Raw genomic sequence first — 18,946 nt, 5'->3', positions numbered from 1 at the left:
ACAATTGAATTGTTTCATTGAAACCACATTTCTTCCACATTCATTTCTACAATTCTAGTAAAGAAAACTATAATTCCACAATACAGTTTCACAATCAGTTTCTGAGTCCATTGAATCGATACATGAGTATGCTAATTATTTGTCAAAATTGAATTTACAGACACCAATTTACTGAGCTCGAAGTGAAGTGGGTGTAGTTTGAGCGACATCATCACGTACAACTGCGATATTTTCGGTCGATCGAACAGGTCGAAAGGGTGTTGTTGTCTATACATCACTAACATACACAGTTTCGGCAAATTTATCCATTAATCTCTTTATAGTTGACTCTTTTCGTGTAGCGCCTCATTTTTAATAACCTCGTACCTTACACTAGCAAACAATAACAATTGTTCATATGTCAAACAATGACACTTGGAATGACACGATATCATATAGCCCCCATATACCGATATTCGGTACATTGATGATTGTAGCCAAATTTTTCAATGAAATTTTTCGAAAATCTTTAACTCCTGGAAGAGTATCTATATCTATAAAAGAGGAAAATGTTTGTATGTTTGTTTGTTTGTAATTTATGGACTCGAAAACCGCTGAACACAGTTTCCTGACAATTTCCATGTATACTACAACATCGCCTGGAAGTAACATAGGCTTTATAAATTTTTGAAATTCCACTTGAAACTGGAGATATAGGCCAGAATCGGAGGCACCTCCAAAAAAATATTTTTTATATGAACATATCTATTGATCGATTATAGATACAGTCTCCAAATTTAGAATGCCTAACGGAATTTGAAACAAAGATAAATTTGCCAAATTCTATTGAAATCGGTTCAGATTTAAATATAGCTCCCATATATATTTTCGACCGTTTTCGTTTATTTGATGCATCAAACACGATATGTATGTTTGATTCCATTGAAATTTGGAAAGTGTGACGGGATTTTGATCAGAAAATAATTTAGTCAAATTATATTAAAATCGATTTGGATATAGCTCCCATATATATTTTCGGCCGATTTCACATATTTGATGCACCAAACACGATACGTATGTCCGATTCCAGTGAAATTCGGCATGAGTGACTAAATTTGGAACAAAAATAAATTTGTCAAATTATATACAAATCGGTTCAGATTTGGATATAGCTCCCATATAAATTTTTGGTCGATTTTACATATTAAATGCATCCAATGAAATTCGGACAGAGAGGCGAAATCTGGTACCCAAAAAATTTTTCGAATTATATTGAAATCGGTTGAGGCTTAGGTGTAGCTCCCGCCGATTCAATGTATGTTATGCATCAAACACATATATATGACCTATTCCAATGAAATTCAGAATGTGTGGCGAAATTTAGTTACAATAATAAATTTTACAAATTAATTGGAAATCGATTAAGATTTGGATATAGCTCCCATATATATATTTTCGGCCGATTTACATATTAGACGCACCGATTTCAATGAAATATGGAAAGTGTGATGGAATTTGGTCTAAAAATAAATTTTGTCAAATTATATTGATGTCGGTTCAGATTGGGATATGACTTTATTAAGAAACATTGATCCACAACGCCTTTGCAATGGTATTAGCCTAAGAGCAAAAAAACTACAAAACAATTCAATTGAGGATACGATAATTGCGGATAAGTATGTTGCTACCTCAAATTCTCTAATTGAAACAGAAATCCCACTTAACTTCAAAAGATTGCAGTTTCCTGTGCGCTTGACATTTGCTATGAAATTAATCCGAAGGACAAACCCTTCGTGTATGCGGACTAAATTTGGCACGTCTCTGCTTTTCTCATGGTCAGCTGTTCCTGTCATGCTTGTTTATTTACGCATTAAAGTATTACAATATTTTTTTTTTTAATTTTTGAATTTGTTTTATGTTTTTAAACCAACAAATATTCGTATATAAAATGTTGAATGCAAATCAAAAGAGGTAGCGAAGGGCTCCGGGTTCACCTACTGTTCTATATAGGTCCACGATATCATATGTCCCCCATATAACGCTGCCACTCTATAGTCGAAATAAAGCTATGAGTTGTTTTGATTTTATTTTAACTTGACTTCAAGTGACTCTCTTCGTTAAGATTTCGTTTTCGATTGGAAAACCGGGCAATAATAAAAAGGTGAAAAATCAGCTAAGTTCGGCCGGGTCGAACCCTCCACCATTTGGAACGAATTTGGCAATTTTCAAAAAAATAAAAACCGTTAAGAATTCTGTTAACATCTTAAAAATACTGAATGTATCCGTTATATTAGGGTCTATACGACGACGTGGACCTGCAACATCATCATAATATCAAATGCGAAACTTTGAAAAAACAGTGAATTATGTAGCTAAAATCATCAAAATACCGGATATAGGAAAGTACAATTATATGGGGGCTATACGAAGACGTAGACCTGCACTGACAATATTTTGTCTTAGGCTGTAGTATCCATTACGAACTTCAACTACAAAATTTGAAACAATTCCGGTGCATAATGTCGCTAAAATAATCAAAATACCGAATATCGGTAGGTACCGTTATATAGGGGCTATAGGATACGTGGACTTGCACTGACAATTTTCTGTCACAGGCTGTAGTATCTGTTACGAACTTCAAGTACCAAATTTGAAACGATTCCGGTGAATGATGTCGCTAAAATCATTAACATACCGAATATCAAGATGCATCGTTAAATGGCAGCTATACCAAAACGTGGACCGATATATCTCATTTTCAATACCAACCATCCTAGACATAATAAAAAATGTTCTGCCAAATTTTGAGGGCCTACGTCAAATAATGTGGACTGTATCGTGATTTCAACAGACAGACGGACAGACTGCCTGCCTGACGGACATCGTTAAATAGAGTTAGAATTTTATGCTAATTATGAATATATATACTTTATGAGGTCAACGACGAATATTTATGGATGTTACAAACGGAATGACATTAACATCCTTTTTAAGGTGGAGGATATAAAAATATGTAACAACTAATTTTGTTTTGACAAATAAACATATGTGCAGCATTTCTATAAGAATTTGCAAAATTTTTTTGTGTGTTTTGTCCCTTTTTAGACATAAAGATAAACACTTAAATTCGCCACCTGTGTAACCTTGTGAAAGTGACCTTACATCCATAGTATGGAGAAGGGTATTGTAAACGAATCAAATGCAGACATATAGACTTTTAGTCAGGTAAAAATCCATTCTGTATCACTATGCGTCAAACATGGAAATTAGAAAATGTTTTACTTTGACAGAATGGATTTCGCAAATTTGGAAATTAAATCACAAAAGTATGCAGTTTTGATTGAGTATGTTGTTTATTTCGACATTTTTTACGATTTTATCAACTTTTCATAATGTTTGTATAGATGGCGTGTGTACAAAACATTTTAGCATAGCGAGGAAGGTAATAGTTTAGCACGGTATGTCGAAGTTGTCAAAATCAAAAGTGATTTCTTTAGCTCTCATTTACGTCTACCAAGTTACAAGCATGAGTTACAACAAAAACGACAATGTTATGTTGTTGAGAGCGAAATGTCAACGCCAGTCGATAATAGCAGAGTTTTCGGGGCAGATCCCCATACAAAGGTCTTTTTTATTTATACACATCCTTGTGCCATATATTTAAATATAACCCATATTTACCTTAAATATGAGACAAACTTTTTAACAAGATCTATTTGATTTATGTAAATTATAACTAGCTGGCCCGGTCCGCGTTGCCGGCCCGTACTTTTAGTCTTTAATGTATATTTTGTAAAGCATAATAAATCACAGAGCTGAGATATGCAAGTGACACAATTTTCATTATAAATAATGATTCCATAGCAATTTCTAAAAATATTTTGTTGTTGCAAAATGGTCAGGCTTAATCCCATTATTGTTGTTTAAAAAAACAACGTTTGTGTATTAGTGAAGAATATTCATGGCAAAAGTATAATATATGTCCAGCTCAGCTCAATTTTTGGTATCGTAAAGAGTTTGGCAACATTTTCTATTAAAATTACCTGTAATTTGTAATTTTTATTTCCAACGTTTAGAATACCGTGCTGCGTGGTATTTAGTTTTGTCCACCCCATTTACGTCCATTACCGTAAGAATATAATTATTTTTTTGTCATTTAAATTGTGCGTTGGTGACCCCATAAATTCCATGTTCTTCATCATAGTATAATGCAATGACTATTAAACAAATGTTCGGTCCAGTGTTGCTTTCTAGTATTCGGAATTTTTTTTTATGTGTCTCCCACAATTTCCGACTGAATGAGTCCCAATTTGACATTTCGGAGTTTATTTCATATATACGTACATCCCAAATATACTTTCCGAACCAATGTTCTCTTGGAGGTTACAAATTCAATAGAATATAATTTTTTTCCTGACCACACATTGGTTAGGAAAGTGGACTTTGGGGTACACATAATGTGGGGACTATACTTAAATAAATGCCTACGTGGACAATTATCTATAAGATGGTTTTCTACCCTAGCCTAAATACTATTTTTTAGCCAAATCAATTGATGAATGTGGTCAAGACTAAGATGGACCCTACTCCGAAAATTGAAAATTTTATGCGAATAGGGTTTCTACCCCCTTAGAAACAAAGATGCCAAATAAGGGCCAAAAAAATTTAAAAAGTGGCCAGGACCCCGAAAATAGCTTAAACAATGTGATGGTTATACCAAAACGTGATCATTCTTTGCTATGGTGGCTGCTTCTCAAATTACCAACATTTGCCGAAATTGGTATAAAAAATAAGCTTAAAATGTAAAATATATTTGAAATCGGGTTGTACCCTTATCCTGGGGTTATGACCTGCAAGAGCGATTTAAGGTATCTTGAAAGTTTAGGAAGAAATCCATTTTATACTACTTTCGGCATTTTATACTTATATTCGGCATTTCACTGATTGCAGTTACAATTAATTTAGCATTTTGAGTTATCATGGGACGGATTATTATCATATGAAAAAAGTAGGTCCACGTTTTGAAATGAGCCCCATAACGCTTTGTCGGTCATTTTTGTTTGTTTAAATGTGTTCGCATTTTCCAGCTGAAGCACAATGTAGGTCCTGGAATTGAAAGCTAGATGTCAATTTAAGCTTGAAAGATCGCCATTTAATATTGTATTGTGTACAATCCGAAATTGTATAAATTCTTAAAATCCGTCAACCTGTTCTTGAGTTATAAGCGTAGTAACAGACATACTTTCTTTTATAAAATTTATACAAAAAAAAAAAAAAGAAAGGAAATTGAAAAAAGAAAAAAAAAATCATCAACTTGTTCGACGATTTTTTACAGCAAATGTTTTGAGGTCCTTACGAAGTTTGTCAAAAGATTGTACCATTTTTGTGAAATTCGATTCCATTAATTTTTTTTTCAGTAAGTAAAATATTGATTTTTTTGTTCATAGCTTATTATCTTCTGAAATTATATTATTCGTATAATTCCACTTACCCAAGAAATACATAAAATCTATAAATAACAGTTTTGTACGTTGTACGTTCTCAACTGATTCCATTACCAACGAACAGCAATTGATTTTTATCTATATACTAGCTGGCCCGGTCCGCGTTGCCGGCCCGTACTTTTAGTCTTTAATGCGTATTTTTTAAAGCATAATAAATCACAGATCTGACTTATGTAAGCGGCATAATTTTCATTATAAGTAATGACTCCATGACTAAATAGAAATTGATTTTTGTGTTAAATACCTTTATAATAAAGAACATCTATAATAGCCCAATGTGAAAATTCAGCTCAATTTTTATTGTTGTAAAAAGCTTAACATTTTCATTCAAATGATCTACAATTTCGAATTTGTATTTCCAACGTTTAAAATCCCGTACTGCGTGGTATTTAGTTTTGTTCACCTCATACTTGAAGGTAGAATGTTGTCAGAATAGCCAAAAAAAAAATACTCTTTTGGCATACATTTTTTGACATTTAAATTGTGCGATGGAGATCCAATAAAGTCCACATTTTTCATCGTAGTGTAATTTAATGACGATTAAAGAAATGTTCGGTCTCGAGTTACTTTCTAATTTCGTATTTTTTCATGTTTCTGCCACAATTTCCGACTAATAAGTCCCAGATTGACATTTCGGAGTTTATTTCATATAGACGTACATCCCAAATCTACGTTCCCAACCAATATTCTCTTGGGGGTTACAAATTCAATAGAATACCAAATTTTCTTTTGTGACCACACATTGGTTGGGAAAGTGGACTTGGGGGTATACTAATGTGGGGACTATACTTAAATAAATGCATATGTGGATAATTATCTGTAAGATGGTTTTCTACCTCAGGGTTTTTTACCCAATGTAGCCTCAAGACTAAGATGGGCCCGAAAAATAAATAAAAAATAAATAAATTATGAGAAGAGGTTTTCTTCCCCCTTAGAAACAAAGATGTCAAATAAGGGCAAAAAAATGGAAAAAGTGGCCAAGACCCCGAAAATACCTTAAATCATATGATGGTGATACTAAAACGTGATCATTTCTTGCATGGATGGTTTTTTTAAATTATCAACATAAGGTAAAATTAGTACGAAAAATATGGTTAAAATGTAGAATTTACTTGAAATCGGGTTGTTCCATTATCGGGGGTTATGACCCATATCATGACCTGCCAAAGCGATTAAAGGTATCTTGAATGTTTGGAAAAAATTTCTGGAAGGAATTCGCTCTACTATTTTGCGTCCTTTATAGTCGGTATTTCACGGATTGCAGTCCCAATGTATTTTACATTTTGAGTTCTCATTGGACGAATTATTGTCATATGAAAGAAACAGGTCCACTTTTTGAAGTGAACCCCATAACGCCTTTTCGGTAATTTTTATTTGTATAAATGTGTTTGCATCTTCCAGCTGAAGGTCCTGTTATAAGCGTAGTAACTAACATAACTTTCTTTTACATATAGAGAGACAGATTTAAAAGTAGGCGCGTTCCTCAGCCCCTAAATAAATACTTACGGTTGGATGGAAAGCCAACAGTATCTCGTGTAATAATTCTCAAACCGATATCTTCATTAATTTGGCAAATATAAGGATTTTAGATAAATCGAAATAGTGGGCGTAAAAGTAGGCGTGGTCAATATTTTTTTCTTTAAAAACCTAACTCGGGGTATGACGAATGTTTGTACAAAAAATTATGCAAATCGGTACACCCGTTCTCAACTGATTCCCTTACCAACGAACAACAATTGATTTATATATATATAGAAGAAGAAGAAGAAGATATAAAAATCAATTGTTGTTCGTTGGTAATGGAATCAGTTGAGAACGGGTGTACCGATTTGCATAATTTTTTGTACAAACATTCGTCATACCCCGAGTTAGGATTTTAAAGAAAAAAATATTGACCACGCCTACTTTTACGCCCACTATTTCGATTTATCTAAAATCCTTATATTTGCCAAAATAATGAAGATATCGGTTTGAAAATGATTACACGAGATACTGTTGACTTCCCATCCAACCCTGAGTATTTATTTGGCGGCTGAGGAACTATATATATCTAAAAGAAAGTTGTGTTAGTTATTACGCTTATAACTTAAGAGCCGCTTATCTGATTTTAGCGATTGAAACAAATTCGGAATTGTCTCTTGCCAGAAGAGGATAAAAATAAAAAAAAGCACGGAAAATTTTAAAATATGAAAATTTTCATTTTGACTTTTGAAGTGTACAATAGTAATGTTTTATATTGGATGTATTGGATTTTTTTACATTTTGACTTACTATTTTCGTATGTATATTTGTAGCGTTTTTTTGTTTTTTATTTCTAATATGATTTGTAGTCTTTTTGTGGAGTATGAAGCGACAACGGACAATAGATTATAGATTTTACGTATTTATTGAGTAAGTAGAATTATACTAATAATATTATTTCAAAAGATAATAATCTATGAACACAAAAATCAATATTTTAATTACCTTTTTAAAGTCGCTAAAAAATCACGAAAAAAAAGAGGAGAGATCTCATCGCAAAAATTCTGAAATCGGAAAAAAATTAATGGATTCGAATTTCAAAATAATTGTACATTACATTAACAAACTTCGTAGGGCCTTTAAACATTTGCTGTAAAACTCAGCGAGTAAGTTGAAGATTTTTTTCAATTTGCTTTTTTTTGTCAATTTTATATAATGTACAATTTTTTTAATTCAGCTTATATTGAAATTAACCGTTTTTTTGTGAACAAAATAAAGACTTTAATTTAAAAGAAAGTTATGTCAGTTACTACGCTTATAACTCATGAACGGCTTGACGGATTTTAAGAATTCATACAATTTCCGATGGTACACTCAATACGATATTAAATGGCGATTTTTCATGCTTAAACTGACATCTATTGATTGACGAAAATGACCGACAAATCAATATGGGGCTCATTTCAAAACGTGGACTTACTTCTTTCACATGACAATAATCCCTCCAATGAGAACTCAAACTGCAATCATTGTGACTGCAATCAGTGAAATGCCGAATATAAGTCGTGCAAAATAGAAGAGCGAATTGGACATTTAGGATGAAATGGATTTCTTCCTTCTTCTTAAAATCGCTTTTGAAGGTCATGATATGGGTTATAACCCCTGGATAAGGGTACAACCCGATTTTAAATCTCGGAAAATGTTGGTAATTTGAAAAGCAACCATCCTTTTGGTATAATCATCATATGGGTTTTGGCCACTTTTTTAATTTTTTCGCCCTTATTTGGCATCTTTTTTTTCTAAAAGGGTAGAAAACCTATTCGCATAAAATTTTCAATTTTCGGAGTAAGGCCCATATTGGTCTTGACACATTCATCAATTGATTTGGCTAAATAATATTATTTTTAATATATTCTGGGGTAGAGAACCATCTTATAGATAATTGTCCACGTAGGCATTTATTTAAATATAGTCCCCACATTATGTGTGCCCCCAAGTCCACATGGGAATGTAGATTTGGGATGTACGTCTATATGAAATAAACTCCGAAATGTCAAACTGGGATTCATTCAGTCGGAAATCGTGGCAGAAACATGAAAAAATTTACTAACACTGGAAAGTAACACTGGACTGAACATTTGTTTAATTGTCATTGCATTATACTATGATAAAAAATATGGATTTTATGGGATCTCCAAAGCAAAATTTAAATGACAAAAAAATTAATTCTTTTCTTACGGTAATGGGTGCAAAAGAGTAATTATCTTTGACTTCATTCTGCCCTCAGTTGAAACGTGGACGAAACTAAATACCACGCAGCACGGACTTCTAAACGTTGGAAATATAAATTCCAAATTACAGCTAATTTGAGCGGAAAATGTTGCCAAGCTCTTTACAATGTAAAAAATTGAGCTGAATTTTTACATGGGGCTATTATAGATGTTCTATATCATATAGGTTTTAGCACTCAAATTAAAGCCTAAAACCGACTGTAAGTGAACATCTGTTGTAATTTTTGCAATGAATATTTATTTCTATTCAGAAATTACTATGGAGTCATTACTTATAATAACAATTGTGCCGCTTACATAGCTCCGCTTTATGATTTATTATGCTTTAAAAAATATGCATTAAAGACTAAATGTATGGGCCGGCAACGCGGGTCGGGCCAGCTAGTATATATATAGAAGATAAATGACTCAAATATTCATGTAGCCTTCATTCTAAATGTGAACGTTTATTTGTTACAAGCATAGTGTTGCAAGGTATCATATAGTCGTCCCGTCTGACTTTTGACTTTTCTTTTGGTGGCCATTGTAACCATTCTTCGGTTGCGCGTGCTGAGTACGATGGTGCTGAGTCCTGTTGGAATTTCCAAGGTCTGCGGCCAAAATGTTTGCGTGTCCAAGGCATTAATACACGCCATAATATTAGGCATTTATTCTGATGCCACGATCGATTAATACGAGCGGAGAGCGACCATCGGCTGTTATGGCGGCCCACACCAACACCATGGCCGGCGCTTGGTGGCCAACCGAAGGTTCACATTTTGAGATGACCTCTTTGGTCATTTTGTTTGTTTACAAACTGCTGGACAATGAATGTTTTCTTATCGGAGAAAACTAAATTCGGCAACTCTTTAGCTCTTTTGAGTCTATTTCTTTCTGTTGCGGTGTAAGTTCTTGCACTTTTTGAAATTTCAATGGCTTTACCCCGAACTCATTTTTGAATATTTGCCGAATGGAATATTGCGATATGTTCAGCTCAGGAGTCATTTTTTGGCCACTGCGACGCGGGTTTCGATCAAGTCGCTTCATTACTTTTCGAAGCATTTCTGCTGATGTTCCTGTTTTCTTCCGCCCAGTTCCTCGACGATGGGCTACGCTACCAGTATCATGGTAACGAGCGATGGTACTAGACACAAAAGATTTATTCACATTTAAATGCTGGAGTGCTCTAATGATAGCCACTTTTGGTTTTCCAGCCAAATATAAAGAAATCACACTATCACGCTTGAATTCCAGCAGGAATAACTTTTTTTTCTGGAAAATTCTCATCAAAATGCTTTTGTAACAATCCTCGGACGAGTGGCTTGGAAATGACAGCAGTACGAAGATTGTTGCAGTTTCTTCATCTCACCCTGTATATTGTATCCATTTTGCTATATATCCGGGAATCAGGAGATTTTTTTTCTATTTATAGTCCATTTAAACCCCTAAATATTTTGCGATCATCTCTAAAAACAATAGGCTTCTACATATTCTATCCTATCCCCATCTTTTCAACAGATTTTGTGTTGATGGAAATATTGAGATGTACCAAGTCTTCGCTTTTTATGAGCTTCATGGATATTCAAAATGTTGAGCCTATGTGTGGGTTAACATAAATATTGGGATGTGTGATTTGAAGTCAATCGGCATCTCACATCACATTTTATAAGAATTATAATTCTGACAATAATATTACGGTGTTCTGAAACGTCCAAAGGGGCTAAGGATCTAAAACCGTAATTTCGACTAGATACGTTTTGACCGTATCAAATGATACATACCCATATGACTGAGGGTATAATTATGCGTTTTTACTACGCTTTGATTTTGTTGGAAATGAAAAAACCAGGTAGAGAATCTCAATGCTCAATTCATCACTTATATTATTTTAGAGTACTATAGAATAAGTTATATTATAATTCCTGCAGAAAACAATGTACAAAAACTTACCACTGGTATCATTTATGTCGAAGAACGATGTGAATGGGTTGCCTTCAGACACCAAGCCATAACGAACTTCTCGTGGACTACCTTTATCTCCATCTTCAGCATGGACTTGAAGAATCTAAAAACAAATTTGGATACGTTGTGGTTAAAAGAGAGAGATAACCATTATTTATTATTTTTGGTTGCAATTTAAAATACACCCACTATTTAAAGATAGTGCAATGATGGGAACCTAAGGTGTAATAATAATTGAAACTAAATGGGATCAATCGGTCATGTTTTAGAATGAAATATTTTCTAGTGGGAGAGAAAACAGGCTTAAACAATTTTTAGTAGTTAATATTCTAAAAATTGGGACTCAATATTTAATTTTGTGGCTTCGAAGATAATTTTTACCCACTGGCACTTTGTATTGTTATTTTATTGTATAATGAAAGTAAAGAGTACTGTTATAACCCCAAAAAGGAAAAATATTTAAACGATATATATTCTATAACGCTGTGAGCATGTGTAGAACGGCTTCAACAGTTCATATTTTTATGTGGAATTTTTCTTTCAAGTTTTAAATTTGAAATATAGGCACAATATGATGAAGAACATGAACAAAAATTTTGAAACAATAATAATCGACCCAATTACGGTTATCGTTTTGCGTCGTTTCTAAAAATGGTATTATGGTAAGGCATAGGAACGACATCGACAGTATAAAAACAAGTTAAAAAGCAGTTAGTTCGGCCGGGCCGAACTTTGAATACCCTCCACCATTTGGAACGAATTTGGAAATTTTCAAAGAATAAAATCCTTAAAAAATTCTGTTAAAATATTAAAAATACCAAATACAGCCGTTATATTGGGGTCTATACGACGAGGACCTACATTGGCACTGTTCGTCATAAGCCATTACCATATTCAAATTCGAAACTTGAAATAAACGGTGAATAATGTAGCTAAAATCATCAAAATATCGTATATAGGGAGGTGCCGTTAAATTGGAGCTGTGCAAAGACCTGGACCAGCATAGACAGTTTTCTGTCACAGGCTGTAGCATCCATTACGAACTTCAAATACCACATTTCAAACAATTTCGGTGGGTATTGTACCTAAAATCGTCAAAATACCTAATATGGGGAGGTACTGATATATGGGGCCTATACGAAGACCTGGACCCGCACAGACAATTTTCTGTCACAGACTGTAGTATTCATTACGAACTTCAAATACCAATTTTCAAACAATTCCGGTGAATAATGTCGCTAAAATCATCAAATACCGAATATCGGGAGGTACCGTTATATGGGGCTATATGAAAACGTGGACCTACATGGCCCATTTACGAACTTAACCTGCCTACTGGAAAAATAAACACGTGTGCAAAATTTTAGCCTTCTATCTCAATTCGTTCGAAAGATAGCGTGATTACAACACACAGACAGACGGACATGGCTAAATCGACTTAGAATTTTACGCTGAACAAAAACGGAACGGCCCTTGTAAGGCATCATCCACACCAAATATGCCTGATGAGGCGCTTAACCAACGGCGAAACGCGTCGCATAGTGGTGAGATAGACACTAATCTGGCTTTCCTTTTCACTGCAAATTTCAGATCATTAAGCTCGCCTCGAAAGAGAAATCAAACACATAAATCATAAAACATATGATCTTCGCCTTAATAAGGCAAAACTTAAGAATATATATACTTTGTTGGGTCTGACATGAGTATTTAGGAGTTACAAACGGAATGACAAAGTTAATACCCTCCATAGTATGGTGGAGGGTATAACAAGTTGGCAACACTTGCTTGTTGTTGACAAAAAAAAAGAAAAAAATGTTTGCAGCGGCGAGTCTTAAAGCAGCAAACAAACATATTTGTATTACCTGACTCCAAGTAAGTACATATTTAAAGCGGTTTGGAAGTTATAGTAAAATTATCGATTTTTTAGACCCGATTTTTTTATAAAACCCCAAAGATGTCGAAAAAGGGCCCAACAAAATTGATGCCAAAGTATGGCTGACACTCTTACCTTTCCAAAATGCTACAATTTTGCTAATACCTTTTCTGGGTCCAGAGATGTTCTCTTCTGGGTATGTTCAACCAGCTACGCGAACTAAAGTTTTATAAATTTAACGGCCTTCGGCCCCACCATGTGACCACTTTTTGGATAGCTTTTAAACGATACCTATTTTGCGTATATCGGGTAAGTGGATCCGGGTCTTGAACCAAGACTTTCAAGTCAAAAATCGGGGGAATCACAGTAACAGTTTCCGGGATTCAGGGTAAAAATACCTACCTCTGAAAAAATGTCCGATAAAATCGAAGAGTTTTTACTAAACTAGAGTTATTTTAAATGGTCACAGCATTATGGTTTTTAGCGGTAGAGTCTTAGTAGACCAGTGTTGGAAATGTCTTCAATATTTCCAAATTGTTTTGCTGTTGTTATTTCATGGTAAAATGTCAAATACAAAATGGTTAAAATATCAACGCCGACTAAAAAATATAATGTCGTCTAATTTTTTACAGCGCAAGATACTCTCTAAAAACAACTTCCCGTCAACTGTTGCATCGACATTCATCGCTATCGAAAAAAATGACAACCCTAATATCGTTATTGTCGCCTCGACTTCATTTTGCGACGACGACGACAATCGTAATAGGGCCGAATTTTTTTTTGACTTGAAACATTCAAACATAACTTTTTCTATGCTTTGACATCGAAATTATAAAAATTGTAAAACTTTTATTTCATAGATTGGGTTATGAAAATCACTCACCTTGTCTCCGGGCAGTATACCAGTTGGCAATTTCGTAACTGGCGGGGCCATCGTAAACACGGGAGGTTGGTCTTGAACGTCTTGTATAATTACAACAATTTCCATACCAGCAATATTACGGCTATCTTGACCAGGCTCAGCATAGGCGTCCTAAAAAAGAAAAATAAAATTGAGCGCAACAGTAATAATTTTGACTTATATCACATTAAATATGTAGTTTTGTAAATTCATATTATACTACCTATTTAACGTAACTTTTACCCAATTTTAAGGTGACAACTAAAGCCAGCTGTCAACATTAGTGGAATTCGCTTTACAATTACAATATATGTAGAGTGACATATATGACATCAGTTCGAGAAGGTTTATATTAAAACAAGTAAGCAAAGGCTACAGTCGAGCGGGGGCCGACCGTTGAATACCCTACAACACTATAATAAACCATACAGTTTATATAGGCGAGATACTCGAAAGAATTCCACAAGATATTGTGACAAATAATAAAAGAAAACCATCAGGTTTCGTTCTCTAATTTTCGGATAATAGCAACTTAAACGAATTTGCTCATTTCCAATTTATTGGTAGATGTTGCACGTAAATGGTCTTCCTAGATCTGGAACCAATATTTCCCAAAGACCTTTAATCTCTCAGAAGTGGCAAAAGATTAACATTTATTATTGGTTTTTGACTGAAACGCATCTATATGAGATACAGACATTTGACTATATTCTTCAACGAAATCAGCGTTAACGAAATAGTCAGAAGTGCGTCTTTCCTGTATTTGTGAATTCTCCAAAAAGTCACTGGAATGGACATTTTCGTATTTAGTCTACAAAAGTTGGCAAACTATTTCACACATTGAATATTTTTGGATGGCCATCCAAAACTGCTTGGCTTTTGCAATGTCCGGTAACCCCCATTCAAATGTGCGAGAGGATCGGCCGAAAATTACGACCTGCTGACAATTTTGCAGTTTTTTTTGTCCATTTCAACCCCTAAATATATAACGATCATCTCCAAAAAGAGTAGGCATCTATTCTGACCCTCATCTTATCCCCATGCAAAATTTCGTAAGGATCGGGCGATAAATGCGATCTGTATATGATATCCTGATATCCTAACTACTTAGTTTTGTTAGCTGTAGAAATATTAATATTAAAATATTAATTCAAAATGAAAATATGCCAAAAATATGACAAAATTGAAAAAATATGAGAAAATGTTACAAATCCAATATTTTCATCTTTAGAGAGATATTTTTATGCGATTTTTTAGACGTTTTTTCTTTCCTAACAAGAGGCCTTTCTGAATTAATGAGAACTGTCGAAATCAGTTCAGCCGTTCTCGACATATAAGAGATTTTTCAAGCATATCTTCTTTGATAGACATATATATATCGCACATATTTTGCTATATATCCAATTTGTTGGATGTTAACATCAATGTAAAGGTCAGAAGTAACCTTGTCATGGCTTTGTGATTTCGACGGGATTTAAAATATTCACGGTTTAATGAAAAATTTTGATTTTTTTCAACACAAAAGATATGGTCTATTTTACCCGCTAAATATTATCCGATGACCACCCAAATTGGTAGGCTTCTTCCCCGCCCTAAACTCTAGCTACATGCGAAATTCCGCGTCGATTGGACATTTTTTCAGTATTTGGTCCATTTCAACCCCTAAACATTTGGCGATCATCTCCAAAAGAAATAGGCTTCTATTCTGACCCTAAGCCCACCTTCCTGCAAAATTTCGTAAGTATCGGGCCATAAATGCGACCTGCAGCGTGATTACAAATTAACATGGCCAGACGGACAGACGGACGGACGGACATACATAGCTAGATCGACTCAGCTCGGCGAGCTAGGAAGATCCATATATACTTTCCTATATGGGAAACCAATATTTCGAGGTGTTACATAAATTCTGGCCCAATCAAACTTATAATACCCCCAACACATAGTGTTGTAGGGTATAAAAATATATAGTTACACAAAATGGAAATTTGGCAAAGGTATTTCCGAACCCTTTAAGATATCTGGTACCAAATATTGTTGTCGAATGCATATTACGAATGTGAGGGACCGAAACACGGAATCGGATGAAAAATATATATGGGAGTTATAGCTATATCTGAACCGATTTTCACTAAATTTGATGTTCTTGCTTCTAGAGTGAATTCGGTTGGATGTGCCAAAATTCCAAAACTTGGACTTTTATTAGCCATTTGGTCACAATTAACTCCAAATCGGTTGAAGATATATGTGAGCTTTATCTAAATCTGATCTGATTATTACCAATTTCGCCCTTGGGTCAAACAAATATTTTTCATTTCAAACGGATAATGCGATCTGCATTTTGTTCACAAAAATACATGGACAGACGGACGGACATACGGACTGACTTGTATAAATCGACTCAGAAAGTGATTCTGTGAAGATCCTCAAAAGTCTATCTCGCTTCCTTCTCTATGTTACAAAGAAATGCACAAATACATAATACTGTTACCACTATGTGGTGTAGGGTATAAGAATCTATTATTGAAATATTTGACAATTATTTGTTAGATTGGACATACAGATTGGGATAAAAAACTGCAAAAAATTCAAATGCCATAATTTTTAAGCAAAAAATGTCGGAAATAGCATCAATTTGTAGAATAAGTTTAGATTTGTTCGAATTGGTCACTTTTGGCACGAATTATGGCCTTCAAACGGCCGATGTTGCTCACGCGAATGTTGCTCTACGGTATTTTGGCCCATTCCCGGCGAAGCGCTGGCTTGAGGTGATCTACATTTTGGTATTTTTTAGTGCCAACCTTGCTTTCCAAAATACTCCAGACACAATAGTCCAACGGATTGGTATCCGGAGATTTTGGTGGCCATTGTGCGCTGGAAATGAGAAAACCTCATTTTGTAACCATTATTGGGTGGCGGGTGCTGAGTCCTGTTGCGTGACCAAGGCTTGAGTTCTGGTGGCCAACCGAAAGTGCACATTATCAGCTGACCTCTTTGGCAAATAAACACGATCATTTTCTTTCTGTTGCGGTGTAAGTTCTTGCACTTTTTGGAATTTCAATGGCTTTACCCCGAGCTAATTTTTCAATATTTGCCGAATGGTATATTGCGATATGTTCATCTCACGACGCATTTTCCGTCCACTGCGACGCGAGTTTCGATCAAGTCACTTCTTTACTTTTAGAACCATTTCTGCTGATGTTGCTGTTTTCTTACGTCCACTTCCCTGACGTCGGGCTACGCTACCCGTATCACTGTAACGAGCGATGGCACGAGACGCATGGATTTATTCACATTTAAATGCTGGAGTGCTCTGACGATAGCCACTTGTGGTATTCCAGCCAAATATAAAGAAATCACACTATCACGAATAGTTTTAACAGCTGTCGGACGAGTGTCATAGATATGGCAGCAGTCTGAAGTTGGTTGCAGTTTTTTTATCTCACACTGTATAGCAATGTTATTTGGTATAAAATATTTAAATGTCTCCGTCAAATTTAGTGAAAATCGACTCAGAATTGGATATGCCACCCATATATCAGTTCCCTCTAAAACCAAACTATAACTGCTCTAAACCAAATGTTGATATGTGGTATGATCTACTTTAAATAAATTCTTTTGTTACGGGAAATTAAATTATGAAATTGTGATTTGCTGTGATTTGATCGTAATAAATAATAATAATTAAAAAGCACCTTCACCATTTAAAAAAAAAAAGAAAAATTACAAAAAAAAAATACGTCGAAAAATGCCACTTAAATGAAAACCGTTGTATAAGGGCTAAACGTTGACCTGCATAAATTTTTGCCAAATACGAAATTTAAAGCAATTCCGTTGAATAATGTCGCTAATATCATCAAATACAGAATAAAGGGATGTACTGTTACATGGGGGATATACGGTATCGTGGCCCTATGAAGACAATTCTCTTTCGGGGGGGTAAAGTACTCAGAAGGAACTCCTGCTGTGGGATTTCAGACAATTGCATTGAAAAATGTGGCTACTGTCATCAAAATACCGAATAACGGGAGGAACCGTTATATGGGGGATATACGAAATGGTGGGCCTATATAGACAATTCTCTTCCAGGGGGTAGATCGCTCACAAGGAACTCGTTGTGTGATTTTGAGACAATTTCATTGAAAAATGTGGCTAAAATCATAAAAATACCGAGTTTTTGGAGGTGCCGTTACATGGGAGATATACGACATCGTGGACCTATATAGATAATTCTCTTCCAGTGGGTAGAGTACTTAGAAGGAACTCAAGGTATGGAATTTCAGAAAATTTCATTGAAAAATGCGGCTACAATCATCAATAGTTGGATATCGGTAGGTACCTTTATATGGGGGCTATCGTGACCTGCTTGTACACAAAAGACTGATCTGTGTGAAATTTTTGCTTCCTATCTTAACGGATAGACAGACAGGGCTAAATAGAATTTTATGCTGATCAAGAATATATATACTTTTTAAGGTCTAAAATTATTATTTCGATGAGTTAGAAACGGATGGTGGAGGGTATACAAATTTCAAATTACGTAAAAATGGGATACTAAAAAGGCCATAAACTTTTTTCAGTTTTCACTATAACTGAAAATCTATAGGATATTGCAACTTAAAAACAGCTGTTAAAATTATCTAAATATTCAAAGGGACATATCACGTCAGCATAAGTATATGTGTATCAATATAACGAAATCAAGTCCTCAGCCCAAGGTACCTAAGATTTCATCACCTCTTTTTATTTATGGCGACAAGCATCAGTTGATATTACCCTATTTCAAATATTTGATGCACCAGACACGATATGATACCGATATGCACCAGATCCAATGAAGTTTGGAAGAAATGACGGAATTTAGTTCAAAAAAATTGCCAAATTTCTGTTCAGATTTGGATATAGCTGTCATATATATGTATCTCCAATTTCAATGAAATGTGGAAGGTGTGACGGAATTTGGTCAGAAAATAAATGTTGTCAAATTATATTAAAT

At 34.6% G+C, this 18,946-nt stretch overlaps 1 protein-coding gene across 1 annotated transcript in view; it reads right to left on the bottom strand.

The window, feature by feature from the left end:
• The window catches only part of LOC101889656 (cadherin-86C), a 74,921-nt gene that overhangs the window by 16,031 nt on the left and 39,944 nt on the right, over nucleotides 1-18,946 (bottom strand). The window contains 2 exon segments of the mRNA XM_059126643.1: nucleotides 11,165-11,279; nucleotides 13,933-14,082. Coding sequence (XP_058982626.1) covers nucleotides 11,165-11,279; nucleotides 13,933-14,082 — 265 coding nt within the window.

This window comes from Musca domestica, unplaced genomic scaffold, assembly GCF_030504385.1.
Source record: "Musca domestica strain aabys unplaced genomic scaffold, Musca_domestica.polishedcontigs.V.1.1 4, whole genome shotgun sequence".
NCBI classification, from domain to species: Eukaryota; Metazoa; Arthropoda; class Insecta; order Diptera; family Muscidae; genus Musca; species Musca domestica.
This window is presented reverse-complemented; position numbering and strand designations above follow the sequence as displayed.